This window comes from Pogona vitticeps, chromosome 2 (genome assembly GCF_051106095.1).
Source record: "Pogona vitticeps strain Pit_001003342236 chromosome 2, PviZW2.1, whole genome shotgun sequence".
Lineage (NCBI taxonomy): Eukaryota > Metazoa > Chordata > Lepidosauria > Squamata > Agamidae > Pogona > Pogona vitticeps.
In genome coordinates, this window is record NC_135784.1 from 107,829,092 (window position 1) to 107,855,652 (window position 26,561).

The following is a 26,561-nucleotide window of genomic DNA, read 5'->3' on the forward strand; positions in this document are numbered from 1 at the left end:
TCAGACAGTAATGCTGAAAATGCAAATTACAGATTCCTCATGGAAAATCTGTTATTGCTGCTGCTGTTACCGGCTGTCAAATTGACGCTGATCCTATGTATGACCCTATGTATGCATGACCTCCACAACATCCTGTCCTCAGCAGCTCTGCTCCTGCAGAAGGCATAGCCATGGCATCATTTATGGAGTCATAGATTCCTCTGAGCCCATGGCATCCATACTGTTCGAGTGAGATGGCAGATTTAGGCAGTTGATTGGGGGGGCATGTGGCAGGCAGGAGCTACCGACTCTTCAGCTCTGTTGGACAGCCCTTGGAAAGCAACAGCGCTTCTTTCCTATAGGGCAGCACAATGCATGGTTCAGAGCTTGCTCTGAAGCAGTAGAATTCAGGAATAAAGTAAGAGGGGGAAAATTCAAGCAGCATATGAAATGCCTTCATATAATTTAGCAGAAAACAGAAATGTATTTCTGTTTTCCCTGGCTGGCCCCAAACCACCAATGAAGGTGCAGACGGACAATAGAATTCTAGACTGTTCCACATTGGGGGCTGGTTTGAAAATAAGGCAAGGCATGTTTTTGACTATTTCCTGCATCAGGATAAGAGTGATATTAACAGGCCAGTCCTCTGTGTTCATTTTCCCCAGTAAATCTGCATACAGTTTCAACCTAAGCTTTCTGCATTTTGTCGCAGTGGGGGACAGTGAGCCTCGCTCTGCAATCCCAAGTGGCACCCATCATCATTCTAACATCTTGCTCAGCTGCTCTCTCAGTCAAATCACAAAAGACAGGATTGTTATAAGCTGAAGCCATATTCCCCAGTGGCAGAGCATGAGTCTGCTTCTTCTGCAATTCTTTTGGGTCCCATACGACCTCAAGCAGGATCAGGATGGTAAATCAGAGGCAATTACTCTAGATTTTGATAATGATTGGCTCCTTGATGTACTGCCCAGCTTCTGCTCCTATGTACGTACTACACTGATGCGCTCTCTCTCTCTCTCTCTCTCTCTCTCTTTTCCTTTCTTAACATAATGATTCCCCTGCCAGAGTTCTAACAATGTGAGCTGGAAATATCCTAATAATCCCATGTCAACAAAATGGAAAATCAGAACTACCTCATTAAGCATAATTATAGTATGTGCTTCTTCTGGCAACGAACAGAAGTTCTACACCATTTTCTCTGTACATGATGTCTCCTGGCCCTTCCCTCTTCAGTGTGTATATTATATGGTGGGAAATTTAAGGATATTGGATCTTGACTGGATGACTTAGTGAGAAGAGAACTCTATTTTTGTTTTCCCTGGAAAGCATCAAGCCTGAAAAATATCACAAGCAGTCCTGAAAATAATTTAGGTCCAAATATTTACTAGATATTATCTCAATAATTTAACTGTTTACCAAATATTTAGTAATAGCATTCATAATCCAGTTGATGCTTGGATCTCAGTGTTTGACATTTATTTCATTTTCTGAGATTAGGCAGTGGATGTGTAGCAGTGTCTGATGGCAGACATGCAATAACATTTCCTCAGCATTTGGCAGTATTTCACAGTTGACATGCAATGGTGTTAGCAATTCACAGTGTCAGGCAGTTGAAACTTAATTGTATTTGGCATTATTTCACAGAATAGTGGTGCCCCACATAGCGACGATAATCTGTTCCGAAAAAATTGTCACTATGTGGATTCGTCGCTATGCGGGGCAAAAAAGCCCATAGGAACGCATTAAAACACGTTTAATGTGTTCCTATGGGCACAAAACTCACCATTATGCAGAAATCCTCCATGTGGCCACCATTTTCGCTGGCCGGTAGGTGAGGAAAGGGTGTGAAAACACAGCGGGCGACCATTTTCTTCACCTGGCGGCCATTTTGGAACCACCAATCAGCTGTTCTTAAAACATCGTTATGCGATAATTGGTAAGCGAAACAGCTTACCGATCATCGCAAAGCAATGTTTTCCCATTTAAAACATCGTTATGTGGTCGCTTTTGCGATCGCAAAAACTCAATCGCTATGCGGATTTGTCGTTAAACGAATCGCTCGTTAAGCAGGGCACCACTGTATTTGATAAATGACATGTAGATATAAAATCACAGGTGGCCGTATTTATACTTGTTAAGTGTTTAATAGACAGCATGCATTCTTATTTCATACTGGTCAGTGGACAGCTTATATAGCCCATGTTTGACACATGCAGGTACCTGCATAATCACAAATGCTACAGTGTAATCCTATAGTGGTCTCTTCATAAATATGTTCCTTTCCATTAAATGGGGACTTGCTCCCACATAAGTGGAATAGGAGCCTGAACTTTTTTGAACTTAAAATGCTGTTGTGAGATTTAAATTTGACTTTCCGGCACATTTTGAATGATTGTGAAATTTTGTTTCTGTTCCTGATCACATAAAATTCCATGTGACACAACCCAACTGACATACATGGTGATAATCAAGCATACACATGGAGAGTATGGCATAAGAACTTCTTTTTAGTTACTGACAGACAGGGAGACACGTATGTGACTACCACCTGTTTCGAGCAGCATCCCATAATGCCAGATCATTAGCAATGATCTTCTAGGTCTTTACTGAGATACAGGTAAGGCTTTGAGGAGGCTTTACCTGTATATTGTATTTATTCATTTATTTATCTCATATGAGCCAAAGCTTTCAAGGTGATGTACATAGTAAAAGATAGTAAAATCTTGCTCTTGCCAAAGCTTAATTATTTCCCTGAGGGACAAGTGAAATGGCCCCTTGAGGGACATTTCCATAAGCAAGATGGAACTCGGATCCCTTCTTCTGTGTAAAATGGCCCCTTCGTGCCATTGGTTTTTGTTTGTTTGTTTGTTTACAGTCTAGCACTTGCTAAACAAGTGGAAGGCAACCATTCCCAAGCTGCTGAAATATATCAAAAAGCTAAGTTGATGGAGTTGGAAGGCGGGTAAAGAAAGGGGCAGACCTTTTGCCTCTATATAGATTGCAGGCTTTTCTCAGCCCAAAACACACAAAAAGTCTTATAAAAAATGACACACACCCCCCTAATTGTTCCACTTAGGGAAGTGATGAATGTGCAAAAAAACAAAATCCCTGAGAAAAGCCACTGCACAACTGGGTCTATCAACTTGGTTTGAAAGGAGACCTACATAATTAGTTCTGCACTGGCTATCAGTGAGACTGAAACAAGCATTAAAACATTTGCTTTTTCTCCCTGTCTGTCAGTAACTGAACTCTGCTTAGCTCAATTCCAAAGCAGGTCAGCAGTTATCAGTGTCAGTGAAGAACATCAGGGGAAAACCACATATGCTCAGGCATTCTTTATTGACTTGGACTTCCTTATACATGAATGCACAAATAATACCATCATGAAGTTTGAGAATCTTTCTCAAAGATTGCCTCTAAACCTTCATGTATTCCCACTGCTATGTTGTAGGAATTTAATCAGGAGTGAATTTGCCCTAGCAGGACAAGATACTTATTGACATTGGCATTTATTCCCATAGTCAATAAATTGTGTTACTGGGACTGCACAAAAGTATGCCATAGGTGCCCATCTGCCTGCACTGCCTCAGTAGCATAACAGTCACCACAAATGTCACTTTTTTGAACTTGAGAATTGTTTGTTGTTTGCAAAGCCACAGGTGCCCTTGTTTGTGATCGGTGTGGTTGTTCAGAGAAAACTGTTATGAATTACACCCTTTCTCTCCCCCCAAAAAACTATCAAATTTTCTGTGTATAAGACACCCCCATGTATAAGACACCCCCTCTTTTCTAATCCAAAATTAAGAAATCTAAGTGGGGCTTAGCAAGTGTAGGGGAAAAGGGATAAAATCAGGATCGCTTTGATCCCTGCTTTCCCCTCCACTTGTTTTTGTTCTCTCCTCAGCTTACATCCGTGTATAAGATGACCCTCAATTTTTAGTCTAAAGATTTTAGACAAAAGTATAGTCTTATACACGGAAAAATACAGTAAAAACAGAACAATTGAAGCAGTCAACCAAAGATTCATTGAGATTAATGGGAGACACTATTAGGCTTCTAAGTTTGCCCCAACTTTCATGGAAGACTTTGAGTGCCCAGTGCAGCAGTGGGAAACTTTTGATGCTCCAGATGTTATGGACTACAGCGCCCATGGCTCCTTATCCAATGGCCATGTTGGATCAGATCAATTGTTTGGGGCTAAAATATTTGGAGCTAAAATATTTGGAGGAATTTAGTTGATTAGTAAATGTGGGGGATTATTTTGTGGCACTTCTGTAGCTCAGTGTGTCCCCTCATCTGAGGGAAAAATGAGATACAAACATATACCTCCTTCCTGATGTATTTGTATATAAGCAGGTATAAAACAAAATATACTTTCCATGCAGCACAGCCCTTCTTGTGTTTCCTCAGGATGAAGTTTCTTTCTTTTCTTTTTGTAACGAATTGCATAGTTCAGCATAAGGCTGCTGAAGGTTGTATTATAATTAGCAGTTATTATTTGCATTGCCACAGATCTTAGTGTTGCACCATAAGAATCGATACATACTTAGCAACTGATTTTGATCTGGTCTGCAGTATCACAGGTGTGTTCTTCTCAAGAAAAGGTTTTGCCTCTAGGACAGTGACAAAGCATCAGTAGATCAAAACACTTGTTCACCTCTTGCAATTTTTCCTAGATTCCGTACGCATAAAACATTTACCTCTGGGGAACTAAGATGGGACGTTCCTCCATTCTGAGTGCTTACTCAGTGGGAAGTCCCAGGTTGCACCGCAGAATGGCCTGACAGAATGTCTCTAAAAACATGAGCACCTTGTCAATTGGAGAGCTCCCACATCTTTCTTTGGAAGAGGTCCAAAGAAGTGCCAAAGAGCTGAGTCTCTGTGTCAGAGAGGAGAATCAAGGGAAAAGCAAATGCAGGGGAGGAGGAGAAATCATGCAAAAATATCTCAAGTAGAAAGAAAACGGCAGGGCAGAGAAAAAAGAACTGCTTAATGTGAAACAATGGCAGTGACACTTGCAAAATAAAGGAAGCCGCACTAGAGAACAAGTCTATGTGATTAATACCTATAGTTCTTCCCCTGCCATTAGAGGAGAGACTTTGCACCCAAATTAGAATGTTTTACAAGCAGAAAGCCTCAGAGAGTCACTAGGGTACATGAAAGTCAGAGAGGCCTGTAACACAACATGTTCAGTAAAATAGGGTCAAGTCAAGCAGTTTCACAAATAGAAGCTCAGAACATATAAGGATTTGAATAGCATTCCTCTATACCTGATCAATTAAATATGGTCCATGTTTACTTCTCAATGACCAATCATGAAACAAAGTAAGCTAACTTGCAAGATTTGTTGTTACATGACATGAAGTCACTCTGACTTATGGAAACTCTAAAATGTCCTGCCCTCAGCTTTCCTGCTCAGGACTTGCAAACTCAAGTTTGTGGCTTCCTTTAAGGAGTTAATCCATCTTATATTTGGTCTTCCTCTTTCCTTGCTGCGTTCAATCTTTCCCAGCAGTATTGTCCTTTCCAGTGACTCTTGCCCATGATGAGCCCAAAGTAGGACAGCCTCATTTTTATCATTTGGGGGGGCATGCACAACAGCAGAAGAGAACAGCCCAGGAGAAACAGCCAGTAAATTGCCACTGGCGACCCACAACCCTTGCCAGCTGAAAGAGTCATCTCCCTGTTTTTAATGACTCCCCAAGTTCTCATAAGAGAAGAAGGGGAGAACTTTTTCCCCCAAAGCATTCACAATTTTTATAAACCACGATCATATCTTTCCTTAATTATGCCCCCTTTCTACAAACAAAACATAGAGAATGATCTCCCCTCAAGATATCATTAGCTATTCCTAATGGAACTGTCTTCTATGCTGAATCCTCTTTTTGATCTGCCAGGTTTTATAAGGAAATGCACCCTGTCTTTGTCAAGAAACCAGTTCCATGATCACAGCTGCCCTCTTACTGGGCGTTCACTCACACAGACCCTCATAGATAACACAGGAATGCCAAATGAGGAATTTACACAGCACATGCCAGTGTGTACTGCTGGTTAAAAACGTTTTACTAGAACTCTTTGTTATGAATCAGAGTGGTCCTTTCTGCTACCATTAACCTTACCAAAAGCTGTGTCCTCCAAATGTGTTGTACTATATCCCCTATCATCCCCAGCCAACATGGCAATGGGAGTTGTAGTCCAAGACACCTGGTAAGAAGCAGATTTTTAAAGGCTGCTTTGCATGTTATACATAATTGCATACAGCTAAACTCTGCCAGCTGCTCTAAGAAACAGGAGCTTTAGGAGGGGGAATTTAAATTCAAAGAAACACAACTGGTTTATGATGAAACATTTGGTGATGTTAATGAAGATGATTTAATGAGAAGTGCTTAACCCTTTTCTCACTATATTCTATATGCACAGCCGTTTATCTGCATAAATCTGTTTCCCAGGTCTCAGATCTGGGGTGGGGCTGGAGAGGGAGAAAATCAGCTTGAGGATGATGTGTTGCAATCAAAAAGTAGGCTGGTGGGGAAGGGGTTATAATACTGCCTCCCTTTGCTGCTGTTTACCCTGTCACAAAGCCACTTTTCTTCTGAATAGGGTACGGTGACAGTTTTGTTACACACAAGGCAGCAATGAATTGCAAAATTCTAATCAGTGTTGGAGAGGATGAGGTGTCAGTGTACTGGCAAGGGAAATTGAATTTAGGCTTCCTGGGATCTTCCCAGAGCCCATCACTTTCTTTTGCCTCAAGTCATTCCGCTCCTCAGATTCTGCCACATAACTTTTCCATCACTTTGTAAACAAGAGCTGCATCGCCAGTTATCTAGCGTGAAATGGAAGGACTGTGCCAATGAAAACAACAGAAAGCGGAGGCAAGAATTTATGGGAAACATCAAGCGTAGGTCTGAGGGGAAGATTTTTTTTTACACTTTCCAAGGATACACGTAGTCTCCAGGCCCTGGGGGCACATGCAGCCTTTGGCCTTCGGCTACTCCCTAGGCAGCTTCTGAAGTGGTAGGAATAGCCCAGCTGATGGGCGGTTTTAAATGGCTCCTCCCTCAATGCTGCAATGAGTGCATTTATGTGTATCCATGTAGACCCAGGCGTGTAGACACAGGGACACATCTATGCCTATGAGTGTGGCCCACAGCTACCACCAACAACACTGGGCAGACATGGCTCTCGGGGAGGCAATGAGCTCTTCTCATTCCTAAATCAAAACAAGTACATGTTTAAAATTAGGGAGGGGGACAGTTCTGCATGGTGGTTATTCTATTAAAACAGTGGGAAGTGAAGTGTTTGTAGGGGAGGTTTGGCCCAAACAGAAACACTGCATGTTAAGAGTGTGTTTATGCAGTGCAGGCAAAACCCTTTTTGTTTTGGCAAGCTTTCCCTAGGTCGGCTGAGAGGAATTTTTAAATGAATCGTTGTGCTCTCATGTTTTAAATGTGTTTTAGTACTATTGACTTTGTTACTGTTTTTAGTGTGATACTTGTTTAATTCTTAATACTTGTATCCCTACTGTTTTTAGCTTCTGCATATTGTCTTTTTAACGATGTAAGCTGCCTTGGGTTCTTTTTAAGAAGAAAGGTTGGATAAAAATATTTTAAATAAATAAATAATCATGTGAATCACTTGTGAATACGTCAAAGCTAAATTCTGATTAAAACCTCAGGTGGGGGATGGCAAAAAGTATAAGCTAGCAAAAGCTTTTTCTTTCCGCACTTGGATAGCAACTCAGGCTTTTTCTGTACATCACTATAAACACAATCTAACAGTAAATTTGCTATTCTACCACGAACATATTGAGCATTATGTGCTAATGTATGCAAGATGAAATTGCCGGATTGTCTTTAGGCAGTCACTAATTTTTACTTACATTTCTACCATTTATGTGAAGCATTCTACTAGTATTTGATTGCTGTGTTTGTTATAGATGCAGTGGTATTTCAGCATGCACTTAATTCTGGATGACAGAATAATCGAAAGAAAGAACTTTTGTAATGTGACCGGCCACTTCTGGAGGCTTCCTGGCACAGCCTTTGCTCAGGAAAGCATTTCTGAGCAAGGGACAGGAGGGCCATAAAAAGAGCTTCGGTGGGGCTGCATCCAGCCTCTGAGACACATTTTGCTCATCCCTGCGAAAGAGGGAGGCCCCAGTTTTCTTGAGGAAAATCCCAGGTTTGCAGAAATACCAACATTCTTTGTGGGGGTGTGTGTAAAAGGGGACCCCTCAAATGGCCTGGTGAGGACTGAATGTGCTGAGTGGCCAGAGGATACTGGCTGGCTCTTGGGTGGATTGGGGGATGGAGTGGCTGCAGTTTGCTGCACATCCCATGTGGCCTTGCCTAACATGTTTATGCCTGAGCAGAGGACTGTGTCGGAGTGGCCCAAAGGGCATTAGTTCAGGTTCACCTGCCATCCATCCAAGTGAAGTGAAGCACAGAGGATGCCTTCCTGACTTGAAAAAAAATGCCTTTTTTGCTTTCAGCTGTATTCACTCCTTGCCAAAGATGGGGAAAGCATCCCAAGGGGGCATGATGAGAGCTGTCCTAAAAAGGATATTTTTTCCCTACCTCTGATTTCCACAGATGATTTCTATTCTTGCTTATCTATTAAGAAATATTAGGAGTGGCTGTAAAATTAAAGTCCGTTTAAACCTCAGGTGTACACATTGTGGCCTCACCCCCCCCCCCCCCTTTTAAGCTCCCACTGCTTCCTAGTGTCCCTCAGTAAAATTGTTGCTTTTTTTAAAAAAAAATGTTATTGTGGTTTGCCACCAAAATTTGTAAGCAAATAGCTTAATTAAAAATGGAAAGGCCCTGTACAAGTCTATTTGTCACTGTTACTTTAAGCAAGAAGCCTCTAGTGTTAAACGCAAACATACACATGTGAATGAAAGGGAACTGGGCTGATGTGCTTGTTTGCTTTTTTTAAAAAAAAGAAATCAACCAATAAAAGACAAAACAGTAGCCAAACCAACCTGATAATGTTGAGAAGAATGAAATTCCAGCATGGTGTCTACTAGACACTGCAGAAGTGGTAAGTTGGTTGTGTATTCATGAACACATCCAATATCTGGCTGCTCTGTGCCTCTCAGTGCAGGGCATGTTGACTATTTATTTGCTGGCACGCATCTGGTAGCCACTGCACTATGCTTTGAGCCAGTGGGGAAAAAAAGCTAAAACCCATCACAGATGAGCTGTCATCATATGCATAGCTTGAGACTGAGAAACAAATAGTCAGGGAATACCTTTTAACTTTGAACAAGTTCAGATCTCCAGGGTAGGATGAACTACATCCAAGGTTATTGAAGGAACTGGCTGAAAAACTCTCAGAACCACTGTCTATTATTTTCTTGAAATCACAGTAGATGGGTGAAGTAGAGGATGATTGGAGAATAACTCCTTTTGAAGACGGCAATAACAGGAGAACTATAGACCTGTAAGCCTGGCATCAATCCCAGGGAAAATTCTGGAGCAGGTTAAAAGCAGGCTGAAAACATCAGAATGAAATTTAACAGGGATATGTGCAAAGTTCTACACCTGGGGGGGAGGGAAAATAAATGCATAGTTACAAGATGGGGAATGCTTGGCCCAGTAATATTGTGAGTGAGAAGGATCTTGAAACTGCTGCTGAATATGAGCCAAAAGTACAATTCTGGTTACCATACTTTAAGAAGGATGCTGGCAAACTGGAAAAAGTTCAGAGGAAAGCAACAAAGATGATCAGGGAAGTGGAAACAAAGCCCTATGAGGAAATACTGAAAGAACTGGGAGCTTGGGGTGTGTGTTTAGACAACCATGATGAATCAGTATTTTGGCGGTTCATCCCCATCTCTAGTAGTGAGCACTGCAACACTGGAGACATTCAATAGAAAATTAAACAACTATATGTCTGATATACTTTGATTTGGTTTGAACAGGGGGTTGGACTCGATGGCCTTATAGTCCCCTTCCAACTTCATGATTCTATTATTTGGATTCCTGCATTGTGTAGGAGGTTCACTTTGATGGCCTTCCAGGATCTTTATAATTCCATTATTCTTCGATTATATGTTTCTATGATCACGGTAATATCTCAGGGAATTTGCCACAAAGCCAACTTGACAAATACTATGCCTATTGTATATTCCTTGTTCATTATCACTGGATAATAGTGCAGTGATGTTATTTTGCTCGTAGAGCAAATCAGCATTTTACAAGGCAATTTAAAAAATGGGGGTATGCCAAGTAAACATTGATTGATTTAAAACTGGACTTTGGATCAGCACTGACATTGGCATGGACATAGCAGACTGTCTCCTCTTGCTGTTTACCAAATTTGGGGACATTTGGGAAGAAGGGTTTTCAAGTTATGATGTTTTAAAAGTAACACTGTTTGCCTCTCTGCGGATACAAGCAAACTTTAAACATCCCTAGTTTTAAAACAGAGCAAATAAATTGAAAATACCAGTCTTGCTTTTCCTAAAGGAGAATGGCTGGCCCCACCTGTTTGTGTGTTTTTTTTAAATATGGAAGTAATCCAGGCTGCAGTGGGTGAAATATTGATCCCACAAAAAGGCCTTCAAAAGACTAAAAGTGCCTTTCTTCAAAATTTGAGTATACATGGAACAAGCTTACCAGCAAGAATGTCATGCTCATGAAGGAGCACAGCCTTCATCAGCATTCATACCTAATCTGCTCTTTTGAAAGTCACTGCTCAGAAATCCTTTAAAGGTACTTGATATAGCCTCTTCCCTTCTGGAGTTCTCCCCGCCCCCTGTCTGTGTGTGTGTGTGTGTGTGTGTGTGTGTGTGTGTGTGTGTGTGTGTTGTGTTGTGTTGTGTTGTGTTGTGTTGTGTTGTGTTGTGTTGTGTTGTGTTGTGTTGTGTTGTGTGTTGTGTGTGTTTGTATGAGTGGAGTGGAGTGAGTGAGTGAGAAGAGAGAGAGAGAAAGAATGCATGCACACATTGACACTCTAATTGAAGCTTCTGAAATGGGAATCCTAACCTCAAACATCAACTTCAAAGGGAAGAGTGATAGTCCCAGAATAAAACATGGTTAAAAACACACCATAATGAAAGAAGGGATAAAAAGGCATGGAAGGTCACTCTCTCTCACACACACACATACATACAGTACTGAAGTAAACACAAAAAGGCATAGATTGTATGAATGGTGCAGGTTTATATTGGGGAAAAAAAATCAATGCCAGACTTTTGCAAGACTAAATTCTCTGTCCAGACAAGCCATAAATTGTGATCAATATAAGTACATTTAGTAAGGTATAGAATCAGATTGAGCTGGCTGGATAGCTTAGTGGTTTAGGTCTCTGGCTGCAGAATCAGAGGTTGGGTGTTTGATTCCTCATTGTGCTTCCTACAAGCAAAGCCAGCCTGTGGGACCTTGGCCAAGCTGCACAATCCCAGGGAACCCCCAGATGGAATGGTAAATCACTTCTAAGTAGTCTCTGCTTGGAAAACCCTGAAAAGGATTGCCATAAGTCAGAACTGACTTGACAGTACATTATTATTATTTGAATTAGATTAAATGCTCAGTTCCTCCTTGCTGTCCTTTATTGTCAAGCACTCTTTTTTTCTCTGCATACTTCTGTGGTTCTTGAATAGCGATAGCCACACAGTTTTCAACACACAGAAGGTGAGCAGCATGACTCACCTCCCCATATTTTCAAGCATTGTTTTAGATTTCATGATGCTGCATAAAATGAAGCTTCCCTGCCAACCACTGTATACCAAAAATAAGATTTGTTCCCTCAAGTTGCAAAGTATAAAAAAGTTGAAGGTTGAACTTGGGGGCTTTGGAAATTAAACTTAAGCTATAAAAAGCCCAAGGCATCTGCATCTGCTGTCGTTGGCATCAACAATTAATATCAATCTGGAGAGAATGTGGGAAGTTTGGCATGTGTGAAACAGACTATATATTTAGTATGTGCCACTTCTGGGCTCCAAATTGCTTTTCAAGGCATGTAGGTATACTGCGAGCTTTGTATCTTACTCCACAAGTGAGGACAGTGTTGCAGACCTCTTTGGGGAGCAAGGCAAGCAGGGGCAGCCCATTGTACCTCTAGATTCTTTACCAGAATTAGCCACTTGTCAAACAAGAAGGCTGTGCACCTTGACCTTGCTGCTTACCTTGGCTGCTTTGGATTGAGATCGTCAATGCTTGTAGTCAAAGGATTAGGAGAAAGCCTATGCACCCCAAGATATCAAAAACCATTAGAATGGGGGTAGGGTATCTTGTGTCCTTGATGGACTTACTACAGTTCTCACCAGAGATGGGGAATGGAATATTTTCCACACCTTATATATCTATTGATACATCTACATTTATCCATAGTTGTCTGAGCTGTTATACTGCAATCAATCCTATTAGGCCATTTAAATATAAGATATGAATAAACAGTGAAAAACCTTAGTGCTCAACTGCACACTGGAGAACTGAAAAATAATATATGACAACCTCTTCCTGTGTACAATGTTCTGACTGGATCTGGACCAGATTTATATGTGGTGTATAAGATGAACACACTGCTAGGCTTGTTTCGATTCCACAAAACCTCTTGCTTCTAAATCAGTCACAAATACCAGCAGACAGGACAAAATGTGGTTAGTGGGCCATATTTCAGGCTCACATCCTTTCTTTAGTGAAATAGAATGTTCAACTGATTACATTGAGTCAGATTGTTCTCTGCTTGAAATGGAATGGAAACATATAACAGAGAGTAAATGAAACTGAGGGTACTACAGTTATGCCACAGCTCGAGAAAGTTTAACTGTTGGTAACTATAAGGCATGTCAGGTACAGCCCTCATTAGATATATATCCTTTAAAAAGTGTTCTTTCAGGTCTTGTTGTTGTTGTTTTTTTGTCAAATATTAGGGAAACACTGTATTATCCCATTCTCTTTACTTTGTTGCAAATAGTCCAATACAATAATATCTACAGAGCCTTGAATGTGTTTGAATATAACCTTTAAACCAAACATGCTGAATTATAACATTATTCAGAGCACTTGATTTGTTCCTGGAAAATTTTCCTGTTCTATTTTTTCTGGAAATGCCACCTCACGTTGGTTCCCACCAGCTCTCAACAGTGTAGGCAATGCTGAAAAGTGATGGGAAATACAGCCAAGCAATATAAGGTGTCTGCAGGACTGGGCTGCTTTGATGGATTTTCTGAAATTCTACTCCTTCTGTTTGCTCACAATTTACATAGCATCCAGATGGCATGATTACTAGTAAAGGCCCTGTTTCAGGTGGGTTGAATCATTGGGGCAAAGTCTAGAGCCTACATTTGAGGCAGTCCAAGGTCCAAGCCAGAGAACTGGCATTCGAGGTTTAGGGAAATCTGAAAACAGGGCAAACCAAGGTCTGGCAGACCAGGGTACAGCCAGAGAACATGTTTCCTAGGCAGAGCTGATCCAAAAGCAAATTTGCAAGACAAGGTCAAGCATGATAGAAGTCTAAAGGAGCTAGAGCCGGGGGGGGGGGGAGAGAGAGAGAAAGAACTAAAAAGTGCTAGAGCCGCTATGTGGTATGTTTCCACCATCTTTCCTTGCCTCCTGATTGAAACGTAAACACCAGACTCCCAGAGTCATTTTGGCAGAGGCCTGCCTCAGAAGGAAGGCCTTGTTCTTAAGGAAGCTTACTCCTAGTGAGTCTGTATGGGTAAAACACTCCTTCAGGATTTTGCCAGCCTTGCCCATGTGTTCAACAGTTGGTGCCCTATTGGATTAGGGAGTAGCCTTCCCTCAACCTCTGATTCAGGGATGGTACTTCTCATTTCTTGGAACAAAGGTCCCTCAGTCCTTTCCCCTGTGGGCCAAAACAGACCAGAGGAGGATGTTCATCCATTGCCAGCCAGCCCATGAGACTCTGGTTCAGAAGCATGACAGTTTGTCATGTTGCAGCCTTTTCTATGTCTTCCACCCATTTCCTTTCAGATCTGATTTGGGTTGTTAAAGACCTTGAACCCTGATAGCAAGCAGGTTGGTGTGTGTGTGTGTGTGTGTATTATCTGCTGTCAAGTTGGAACCAACTTACATTGACCCTTTTCAAGGTAAGGGAGATATTTTAGAAGTGGTTTTACCAGCACCACCCACACAGTTAGTTTCCCGGACCAAGCTGGGTTCAGAATCCAGGACTCCTGAGTTCTAGTCTGCCACTCTATCTACTACCACCATGCTGGATAGAGCACAGAAGATAATCTCAAGTCCTGGGGATGAACCTGACACCTCTTTCAGGTGGTCTCAGAGGGCAACAAGCCTTTCTTCTTAACCCCACTATTTGAAGCTTCCTAAGAAGCAAAGCAAAGCAAAGCAAAGCAAAACAAGCCAGTTCTGAATACTCTGTACCTAGAACACCTTGGAAAGGGCCACCATAAATTGAGAATCGAGTTGATAGTGCACAGTTATTCATTATTAGTTTCTTTATAGTTCTTTCCCATTCTAAACAACTGAAACAAATGTCCTAAAATCTTGTGGGTCTCATGCAGCATAAACTGAAAAATCACTCAAAAAGCGTTGCATGGTTTTGCCAGCTATGTGTTGCTGTGAACATAGTGAACTTTAACTAGAGGTCTGGTGGAAGATTAGAGGTAAATATGGGGCATTTTGTAAAGGGCTAACTATGACTGGTTTCACATAACTATAATTTCATTTGAGACGTTAATGTTCTGAGCTACACTTTTCATTTCATGATTGTATTGTACAGTACTGTGTTAGAAATTCATTGGTTTCCTTTTGATTTCTTTTATATCATGTCCTCCTTTCATGGATCTTACTCCCTGTTCATCTGCTGGGATTTAAATAAATCTTCAAATTAATTACACTCATGGATAGCCTCAGATCATCTCTGGCTACACCTTTTGCCTACTGGGGCAAATAAAGGACCTCATTTTTCAGTTTGCACATGCCCAGGTTGCATAATTGGTTGTGTGCCCAGGCATGTGAAAATGTTTAGCAGAATGGCAAAATGTGAAAACTGCAGCATTTAACAGTACAAGTTCGATCAGAAGGTTTTGGTACTGGCAGTAAAAGCCACAGTATGTTGGTATTTTAAGTCACGGATCAAGTAGGCGGTCATCTCACTCTCAGATTTGGTGGGGAGGTATCTGCAGGGAAGCCACCCATGGTTTTTGGTCCTGCTCACCCCTGGAATGTGAAACACTGAGAACTTTGTGAAATGGAGTCTCACCCGCAGGTTCAAAGACGTTTCCCACCCTTGACTTACAGCCACAGGGCAAATAAGCACGTTTCTTCTGTGAGCTGTGAGACAGTCTGCCTTTCCAGGGGAGGGAAAGCCATCCCTTCTGAGAAGCGTTCCTGGCAGAACCTGAGAGAAGCTATCATTCTAAGGTGGGGCAAGGATTCTTTCTTACCCCCTCTTTAAACAGTGCACACCAAATATTGTTGAACTCCAAGTCTCACCATCCCTGGCCAGAGTGGCCAAAGGTCAGGGGTGAGATGTCCTGAAACATATGGAGAGCCACTTGCTCCACAACCTAGAGTTAAGAAAAAAAAAGTTTCATAGCCAGAATATGGTGCATCCTTTTCAGAGCCATGGTGGACAGCGTTACCTTTCCTACTGTTTTTCCAACTTCATAGCTTGCTTCTGTTTCTGCAAATATATCACATAGATTACATTTAGAGTGTGCCATTACGCTACATAAATTGAGCTGCAGTGTGTGCCCATTTATTTTCATGAGGAACACCAGAAGGCCATGCAGGCTGCCCAGTGTTTCCATCTGTTTATATCACTCAGCGACTTCTGGGCATTAGCAACCTTATTTTCTGAGTGGATGCAGCTCCTTGTACTCCTGGCTCAAAGAGCCGAGGGAGGCCTCCCGCTTACAGCCACCGTGTCATTGGGAACAGTTCTTATCTCCTTATCTTCGCTATGCGCCTTTGGCGGCTGCTCTCAACTGTCATTGCGATGGGAAGAGTGAACCCAGTTGAAGACTCTTGAGGTTTTGCTCCAGCAGGCTAAGTGGCTTGGTCTATCTGAGATTAAATTGGAAGTTCTGGACTGGATAAAATAGGATTCAGTTCAGTTAAGTGGAGATTGTCATCTGGCACTCATTTTGTTATGTGGAAAGGCAAAAATATTGTTCTCACCTTTCCCCCAGCACCAAAGTGGTGATCCTTCAAGTCTCCAGGTTTCTGTGATTAAATTATTCACATTCTCTTTTAATAGTGAATAACAACAATGTCCTTATACCATATGAAGCACACAGTGGTTGCCTGATACGTAAATGAACTGGAATACAGAATATCAAATCCATGTTTCCTTAAAAAATTATCAAGACATCCTGACCCATCCCTGTGCTAATGTAACCTAGACATAAAGAAGAAATCTCATCTCCTGCCAGCCTAGAAATAGACATTAGAGACAGGCAACATTATCCAGAATAGAGCAGTCTTTAGGGATTTATGAACTCAGACTTTAGAGGAACCCCATGCTTAAATCCCGAAGACCAATCAGCAAAAAGAGCAGATAAATGTCTGATGTAATAGATGCTTGCAGTAGTTAAGGATTTTCCTCTTCTAGTCATAGGTTGTCTGTAATGTAAATTCCTGAATCCAGTGGCACATTTATCTGGCAGATAAATTCTCTATTTGGAAGGCTGCCACAGAACAACATTCTGCAGTATTCTCAATATGAAGAGCAATCCAGTCCAAGGTAGATTGAAAGACTAAGGATGCAAAATACCTTAGTAGAAGAGGGAATTCCTTAAGTGCTGACTGTGTATGACTATCATGGCAGGAGCATTTCTCACCTCACATAATTTGAAAGTTAGCTTGCTTTGTTTTGCAACTGGTCTTTAGGTCCATAGGTACATTCTTTGTTTGTAAGTCTGGTTTCTCAGACATAAAAGGTCTTGACGATTTAGGTAGTTTCAGCTCTAATTATGGGTCATCTATAATGCATTGTTTGCCCAAATACACACAGAAAAACTAAACAGGGCTTTGATGCTGTCCATCAACAGCTTCTACCTCGACAGCTCATTGATATAGGTCACCTGGCCACAATCTTGCCCCACTATGCAAAGATGTATTGCTATTGCTATTTCTGTTATATGAATTATTCCCAAATGTGTATCTATGGATATATTTTCTGTGCAAATATAATGTAAATTGTGGCTTTTTCAGTGGTGTTTTTCTTCTATTTTGGTGTAGTGTAAGTGGCCATGTCAATCCTGTGTGGTGGATCTGAGCATTCATATGATGTTGCTCCTTTCCTATACCCCTTACAAACAAGAAGGAATGAATTCCCATCCTGACATTCCCCTTCCCATCCCAAGAGCTACCTCATTCACTTCAGTGGAAGAGAAAGCAAAGTGTGAAGGCATCAAGCAGACAACTGTGTTTACAGCACAGCAAATGGGGGGGGGGGGGGAGCCAGGAGGCACAGTGGCAAGGGAAGTATGGAGCAACCTGCATTGATTATCAGTCACAGAATCTGCCAGAAACAAGAATTGTGCATTGTCCCCAATGAAATGAATTGGGTGCCTTAGATTTCAGTTACCGTGTTCAGTGACAAAGATGTGACAGTGGCTAAAGCACACCACGCAGATCAGATGTCATTAAAAGGTGATAGTGAATCAACAGAGGTTCATCCCTGACCAAACAAATCCAGTGTTTTTCTCCCAGGGACCATTTACAAAGCCAAGGAAGCAAATTTGGAGGGAGGGGAAGTGCCTGCTATGACTTAAGGAATCTCCACTTCTAAATATATATAGTATAGTTTAACCCATTGTTTGGTTAATCCTATGCATTCATGAGACTGATAGTTGTAGTTTAAAAGAAAATCCATGTCTAATTCTGATAGTAAAGCAAAAGGAATATTTTGAGCTAAACAGCAGATATCCAAACAAAGCAATATTGTTATTATTAAAGTAAACTCAGAAAAGAAATTTCAGTTCCACCAGAAAAGGCTGTAAGTTACTTACCATGAGCCGTTGCTTTAAACACTGATATAAACTGAGAATTTTCATCTCAGTTCTTGCCATGTTTAAAGACACCAGGAAATTGTTTTGGCTTTCGTGATGCTAGTCATGTCGTGAACTCAGCCGAAAGTGGCCCAATGCACACATGGTTCAACTCTGTGTCAGCAGATCATAAACCAACACGCTTCTCTGTTCCATTAATCGAAGGTTCCCCGAGCCAAAGCCTTGTACAGCTACCGAGGACAGAACCCTGGAGAACTGAAGTTCAACAAAGGAGACATCATCATCTTACATCGTCAGCTGGATGAAGACTGGTACCTGGGAGAGATCAACAGGGTCAGCGGAGTTTTCCCAATCAACTCTGTGCAAGTGATCAAACAGTTGCCACAGCCCCTGCCCCTGTGCAGAGCACTTTATAACTTTAATCTGAAGTCCAGAAAGGCAAATGAAAAATCAGATTGCCTGCCATTTCAAAAGGTAAGCTTGGCATTTTTCACCTGACAAATGGAGGTTCCCATTAATTACGCCCAAGTCAGATGATAACAAACTGTGACTCCCCCCCCCAATATGTGCCATCAGTGTTCTAGTGAAAGCATGTGAAGTGAAAGTGGGAAATACAGCATGTGGCAAATGCTTGCTTGTTCAATCACTAGTAGCCATAGTGACTCCTGTCTAGATTACTACAGTATAAGGCAATGAGGGTGGCCAACGCACCAGGAAGCCAGCTCATAATATTAAATAGTGCTGTTTCAATACTCTCTACAACAGGGGCAAGCAAATGTCACAGGTCTGAAGGCCAATTTTGCTTCCACCTAGAACCCACTGTCAGCAGCACACATGCATGGAAACACACTACCATGCTACCAAAAAAGAACAGCAAATCATGTTACTGACTTTCAGCAGCAAACTGGAAAAAGGCCTTAAAACAAGCAGGAAGGGCTTGCTTGGAAGGGCTTTTTTGAAATGTGCTGCCTAATTTCACTGACATGGTGTCGGGATGTCTTAGGCACCAAAGATGGCTATGGGGCACTTTTAGCCCACTGGCCATCTGTGGTCCATCTCTCCTCTACAGTATGTAAGTAGTGCAGCCATTGCCTCTAATTTGCTGAGTTGGGGGAAAAGCATCCAAGCACACTGAAGGGGCTGAGGATCCCAATTCCCATTCATTTGTGTGCATTAAAAGATTCATGGTCCCTGTCCCTGTTCCAGCCCCTGTGCTCTTAGTCAAACACAGTTTGATTCATCCTTTATATTAATAATGAATAATATATAATAGTGGCCCAAATCCTCTTGATGTAATTTTCAAAGGCAAATTACCCCAAGTTAACAAAGCCTCCATATCACAGAATTCACTATGCAACTGATAATGTCTATGCTGATTTCCTAACTTGGGGAAATTTGCCTCCAAAAGTTACGGCATTTGTCCTATGCCAGCAGAACTAGATCAAACGGATTCAGGTTACTGTGCCCTAAACTTGAGCATCTAAAACTTGACAACAGGTCCTGATGTTTATAAAGTTACTTTATTATTCTTTGTTCCAACAGACATAGGTATGTGTGTTATAACAGTCCTTTGAGAATGTCAAAGCAGATAGGAAGAGTTCTTTCTTATTAGGTTGAAATGTTTCGTTACTCGTCCAAGTAGCTTGTTCAGAAGCTACTTGGATGAGTAGCGAAACATTTCAACCTAATAAGAAACAAGTCTAGTTGCCATGACTCAACTTCCAGATAACCTCACCTGGATGACTGAGAATTTTCACAGATATACAGATAGGAAGAGTAACAGGTCTTTTCCCTCCCACTGTGGAATTTTCACAGACACACGTGCCACAACAATACAACTTGCAAATTAAGCTCATGTTTACCTCCTGACAACTAATCATAAAACAAAGCAAGCGAAATGCAAGACGTATAGGTGATATGTACCTCTGATTTCCCAGACTCACATCTCTGTCTGAATTATGTGTCTAGACTACTAATGTGAGTTCGGCTGTAATGATGGCTTATATCTAATGTACAGTTTGGCCCAGGGAGAGAATAGCTAGGCAGAAGCAGCCATTTCACCCTCTAAAATGCTCTGCATGTTACCCCCTGGATATTTTTCATTTATCCCACTGCTCGTGCTTAGGATACTTAATAAGGCTGCCATGGGGTCCTCTCACCTCACAGATACCCTTCAGCATCAGGAAGCAAAGATGAGTAAACGGCTCATTGGGTAAAAATGAGCAAGAGTCATGTTTCAGATTTACAGCAGTAATAATGCAAACTGACTGATGAGGCTGAGTCGCACTTACAGAATGTTTCTGCCCAGCACTGAGATTAGAACTGGTATGCTGGTGAGCTGCAGGAAGCTGGTTCTGCTATCGAACAGCCAGTTGTTACCACAGCCTGGGATGAGGAGGAACCTGCTGTGAGGGCCAGTTTTCAATGTGGCATCTGCTGCTGCTCATTTCAACAGTCTCCACACTTCTAAAAGTAGCTATCCACCTTACTGATAGTGACACAGGGGACAGAGAAAAAGGAACATTTCTTTTGGTTGTTGCTGACATTGTCTTTTTTTCCCCAGTGCCATCTGTCTTTGTTTTGTTTTGTTCCTTCTGTGCTTTTTTTTTTGTTTTTTTGGTTGCCTTCATTTGCTTTATCTCAGTGGTTACTCATTCTGTTTATTTGTCGTGCTAGACAGCGCTCATTGCCACTTTTACAGCACAATTAGAATGCTGGGATTTATACGTTTGCGTCAAACAAACAGCCTCCATTTCAGCAAGGAGAGAGGAATACATTAACATACCGGTGGCTGCAACGTAAGGTCAACTTAGCAGGTTTTGAATAGGGGAATCCAACCCTCTTTGACTCCTAATTGGAAAGCCTCTGCGTTAAAGAAGTCCATGGTCTTCCCTCGACAGAACAGTCATACAATCGTACCTGCCTAATTGCCTCAATTTTTTGCAATGATGATTATTTTAATTCAGTACCTGCCATTTAAAAAAAAAGATTAATGATTTAGCTAACAAATGAATTTTATGGAATTCTTTTTGTAACCTTTTAATCTAAAAGCTTCAGAGCTGACACTAACATTTTGAGCCCCTGTAAACATCACAGCAAACCAGAAGCCAAATAAGAGCCCCCTGGTTAACATGCTATTGTAATTGTTTGAATATTGCTTTTTCTCACCCACCAGAGAATTATGTTATGATTTATTTATTTACTTGGCTAGCAGTTAGTTTTATATGTAACCTTTCCTTCAGCAAGAGTACATAATTCACCTCCTCACCTTACTTCACAGCAATCCTGCGTGGGAAGTGGAGAGGAGCTGACACAAGACCACTTAGTACATTTCACAACCCAATGGAGACCAGAAACTACCATCTCCTAAGTCTAAAGAACAACTGGGCGCCGTTCTGTCCCTCTAATTCACAGTGAACTCAAGCTTCCATCTTTCAACAACAAGTGCCATGTTTTAAACTAGTAAAATGACTTTGTGACCTTGTTGTTTTATTCCACATTAATGTGAAAGAAAAGTGAGGTTTATAAAAGTCACAGAGAAAAATTGAACTGCCTTCTTAGCTTTAGAAATATCACTGTTTGACTGTTTTAACTATGCAAAAGACAGCCTTAGCATAGTTTATCTTCCAAGATCATATAGGAAACAACCCACTTATCTATCAGGTGTGCTGCTCAGCAGGTTTGGACTAGCTAAAACCCCAAGGTGATTTTTTTCCTTCGATTCCTATTTAGGACAGGAACCTACTTCTGCTCTGGCAGGTTTATTGTATAGATCAGTGCTTCTTAACCTTTGTTACTCGGATGTTTTTGAACTGCAACTCCCAGAAACCCCAGCCAGCACAGTTGGTGGTGAAGGCTTCTGGGAATTGCAGTCCAAAACTCCTGAGTAACCCAAGGTTAAGAACCAGTGGTATAGATGATTGATACTAAAACAGCGTAATTCAACCCAGCAAACTAAACATGCTGATGCTCCTACATTCTGGTTTGACTCCTGAATCCATATGAGTCTTGTTCCCTACTGAGACATGGCACTTCATTCAAAACAAAAGAATTGTCCAGACCTGGGCAGTTTAAAGGGGTTTTACAGCCTAATTTCCCTCCCTTACACTGCAGGGAAGAATGGAAGACCAAAGTCACCTGCTCCCTTCCAGGGGAGGGAAATCATTATGAAAAAAAAAGAGAGAAAGGGAATCTTCTCTCCCCATCAAAAGAAACAGTTTAGAGTTGCCAAAAAAAAAAAAAAAAAGGAAAGGAAAGGAAAGTGAACAGGGCTGGGAAACCTTGAAATTTATTTTCCTAACATTCATCAATAGATACATCTCTAGATTTTGGTGCCCTGGGCCAAGTTACAGCATGATGCCAGATAAAGTACTCTAAGAACAATAGATGTATAACTAAAGGATGTAGCCTGCAATTTCATTCAAATCTCATGGCTCCAATTGAGCTGGTGACATGGTATCCATTAAATAGTGTATAAATGTTTTTTATATAGCAAATTTCTAACTCAAAACAACAGGCAAATAGATTTGTAACTGTCAAGAAACTGAAAAGTCGTGGATCGTAGTTTTGATTGCTCTTTCAAAACACAGGCCTGATAGTTCCTGCCTGAGATGAGAAGGGCAGGAGAGGGGGAGGAAAATGACCATTAACTGAGAGCCCTACCATCTGTTCCTTATCACTGGAGAAAGGAATCTCAAAGGCAACAGCTCACGCCATGGTACAGAGCTAATCAGCAGGAAATAGTCTCAACTGAAGAGAAGGGAAGGGGAGATAAGTTACTCTCTTTGAGAAGATTCCAGGTGATTCAACACCCGACTAATGGAGCCCCTCAAACTGTTTAGAAAGTAGAATGATAGGTATAAAAATCAGAATGAAGTTATCTAGTATAGTCTAATATCTCTAAGTAGATTGCTATGCTCATCTGCTGCCTGATGTATACTCTGTGTATGTTCTGTCAGTATGTAAGAGTTAGCTTAAGATATCTAGATTTCTTAATATTTTGTGGGAACTGTTCTGGAGTTGTTTGCTTCAACTCTTTTTAAAATGTCTACTTGCTCCATGGCTTTTTATCTATTTCTATAACTTTTGAAATTATTTAGACACTTTATACTTTTTGAATTTTCTTCAACATCTTTAGTTAAACAAAATTTTACAGTTGCTTGGTTATTTTGAGGGAAAGAGGGTTGTTGTTACTAAAGAAAGGCCTTGTCTTGATCATCTATTGCACTGGTTCTTAACCTTGGGTTACTCAGGAGTTTTGGACTGCAACTCCCAGAAGCCTTCACCACCAACTGTGCTGGCTGGGGTTTCTGGGAGTTGCAGTTCAAAAACATCCAAGTAACAAAGGTTAAGAACCACTGATCTATTGTGTGCCAGTATATTTTATAGATATTTTGGCATTCCTACCTTTCAGGGTTAGCGTGAGAGCCAAAGTGGTTAACTTTATCGATACTGGGGAACTCCCTGGAACCTTGAGTAATCAGAGAAGTTGTTGGGAGGGATGCAAATTCCACCCCCCAGCCATCAACACATCTGACACTCTGACACACACACACACACAGACACAGAGAGAGAGAGAGCTTACCCACACCAGGAAAGTCTGGGCAGTATGGCTAGGTAGTGTGGGCCTCTCTGATGAAGTCTAATCTTCACAGTAACCTTGTGTGATTGTTGTCTTTCAGGGTGACATAATCACTGTAATCAGCAGAGTGGATGAGAACTGGGCAGAAGGCAGGATAGGTGACAGAATTGGAATTTTCCCCATCTTGTTTGTAGAGGTAAGAACAATACACTAAATATAGTCACAGAAATAACTCTCAACACCAGCGCTTGAACCTTGATCTGAACAATGGCTATGAACTATTAATGCAGGAAGAAGGTAACTTTCACTAGAAGCAAGCCCGGTTGCTTAAGGCTGTTGGACACAACCACTTGGGAAAGCTACTTTTTTACAGTAATGTGTTCCAATTGTTGACGGTGTTTTAAGAAGTGGCTCATTTCCAGTATTTTTTGCTCAATGCATAGTTACTTTTTCTCTACTCATAAGTTTCCTTATATTGCTTTTCACTCCTTTAGATTAAATAGTATAAATATTGAAAAATTTCCTGTCAATATTCCTACAAAATCCCCCCAAAATGCCCTTAAAAATAACTTCAAAAAGTAGCAAGAAAACATTACGTGTTACTCCAATGAGTTAACTTTACCTAAACCAAAATACAAATCAACGGTGTTCCCTACCACATAGTTGGGACCTCTTGCAGTAATCTTCTTCCTTTTATGTTTATATTGTAGTTTTGAAAAATTAAAAAACTTTTACCTCCACTTGTTATATTCCTTTTGAAATGTTACTTTCTTTTACTCTTGCTTCCCCAAATAACTTAATAGATAACTATAATATGTGAAAACTTCAGACATGAGAACCTTTTTGGACTGCAGCTTTCAGAATCTACTGTTCTGGGGTTTGCATTTAAAAAAGCAATGCTTCCACTCTCTGGCAACTGTCCCACCATTCTTTGATAGAAGGAAGAAAATATCCAGAAGACATGGCTGACTGAGGTCCCCATTAGCCAACTGACAAATGTGTTGGGACTAGTGGATAGATACCAGTGCTTGTTATGACCTTTAAAATTCTATACAGCTTGGGCCCAGGGTATCTGGAGAACGACATTCATCCAGATTCATCCTGTCCATCTAGGGAGGCCCCTTTCCTGTTGTCCTTCCCACTGTAGACAAATGCTTTTTCCTTCGGGGACCCTGCCAGAAACTGGGTGACATGGATCGGAGCTATACTTTTAACAATGTGTTTTAAACACATTTTCAAAGCTACTCATATTTAACAATGAATTTTTTTGTGTTTTAGTATTATAACTTCTATTTTTATTGGTATCTGTTTTATCTGTTTTTATCTGAACCCCTCTTAATGTGGTTGTGAGCCACCTTCATTTGCTTCCAGCTTTGGGAGAGCAGAACCGCTGAATGGATGGGATCTGTTGAGTCAATACAATTGTATGTTGTTCAGATTTAGTGAGCCTGCTCTGTTTGGGACTAGCAGTTAGATTTAGCCTTTGGAGTTCTTGGGCACCATCAGTTCATTACCCTTTTTTACCTCTTCCAGCCAAACACAGCAGCACAGCAGCTCCTTCAGACAAGCAAAAATTATCGGTCCTCCCAGCTGAAATGTGCCTCGCCTTTACAAAAATCCTTGCCCAGAGCCAAGGGCATAGAGTCTGAATCCAGAAGAAAAAGCATGAAGCAATTTTCTCTTACAACAGCCTTAAACACACTCAACAGGATAGTCCATTCTCCCACGGGACGGCAGAGTCTGGACATCAGCTCCCCTGTGCTCATCAGCTCTAGCAACCCTTCTGTCACTACCGAGACCTACGAGAAAACAGAATTCCCATATAGCATTCCTGATCAGGTAAAGCCCTTTTTCCCCCCTTTCTGGTGCTGCTTTTATCAGAGATACTGGAAGCACTGAGCCAACAATAAGCTTAAGAGTTGTATTTTGTACAAAGGTATTTTTGCTTGGCAGGCAGCTGCTTCAACAGCCAACCTTATCTGTCACAAAAGCATTCTTCTAGAAAGGATTAACTCTTATTTCTAACAGCTTTTCTTTCTCGTGGTCAAAATTCTGTGCTACAATTTAAATTGACTGTGGTGAGCTTACTTGTTATATGTTGTCAAGTCGCTTCCAACTTTTGAAAACCCTATGAATGAGTGGTATCCCAAATGTTCCTTCCCCAACAGCCCTGCTCTGGTAAACTCAAGCTCACGGTTTCCTTTGGAGAGTTACTCTATCTTGTACTTGGTCTTCCTCTTTTCTTACTGTTTTCAACTTTTCCTGGCATTATTATCTTTTCCAATAAATCTTGCCCTCTCTTTATGCACCCAATGTATGACAGCCTCAGTTCCATCATTTTTGCCCCCCAGAAATAGTTCAGGCTTGAGTTGATCTAAGACCCACTTGTTCATCTTTCTGGCTGCTCAGGACATTTGCAAAGCTCTCCTGCTGCACCATATTTGAAATGAATCAATTTTTTTCCTGTCAGCTTTCTTTACTGCCCATCTTTCACATCCATACATAGGATCAGGAATCAATAATATGGATGATCTTGGTCTAGGTCTCCAGTGACAAATCTTTACACTTGATGATCTTTCCTAATCCCTTATTTGTTTGTTTGTTTGTTTGTTTGTTTGTTTGTTTGTTTGTTTGTTCGTTCGTTCGTTCGTTCATTCGTTTGTTTAATTATTTAATTAATATGCCATCCACTCTACCCAAAGGTCATTCTACCCAAAGGTCCTTCACTGTTGTCCTTCTAAGTTTCAGTCTTCTGATTTCTTGGCTGCAATCTCCATTTGGATTGATGACTGAACCAAGGTATAAAAAAATTGTGAACTATTTTAATTTCCTTATTGTCAATGTTAAATTTATTTAGTCCTTCTGTAGTGCTGAATTTTGTCTTAGTGTTCAACCGCAGTCCTGCATTGGCATTTTCTTACTCTCTTTTTTAAAATTTGTTTCAAGTCGTTGTTCCTTTCTGCCAGTAAGATTGTTATCTGCATAATCTTAATTTTTGATGTTTCTTCCACCAATTTTCACTCCTCCTTCATCTGAATCTAGTCCTGC

At 41.1% G+C, this 26,561-nt stretch overlaps 1 protein-coding gene across 3 annotated transcripts in view; it reads left to right on the forward strand.

Annotated features, from left to right (window-relative positions):
* The window catches only part of SH3RF2 (SH3 domain containing ring finger 2), a 101,545-nt gene that overhangs the window by 17,835 nt on the left and 57,149 nt on the right, over window positions 1-26,561 (forward strand). For all 3 annotated transcript variants that reach the window (XM_020806436.3, XM_020806444.3, XM_078385771.1), the window contains exons 3-5: window positions 18,137-18,406; window positions 23,614-23,709; window positions 25,047-25,352. In XM_020806436.3, the coding sequence (XP_020662095.3) occupies window positions 18,137-18,406; window positions 23,614-23,709; window positions 25,047-25,352 (672 nt within the window). The remainder of the gene's footprint in view (window positions 1-18,136; window positions 18,407-23,613; window positions 23,710-25,046; window positions 25,353-26,561) is intronic.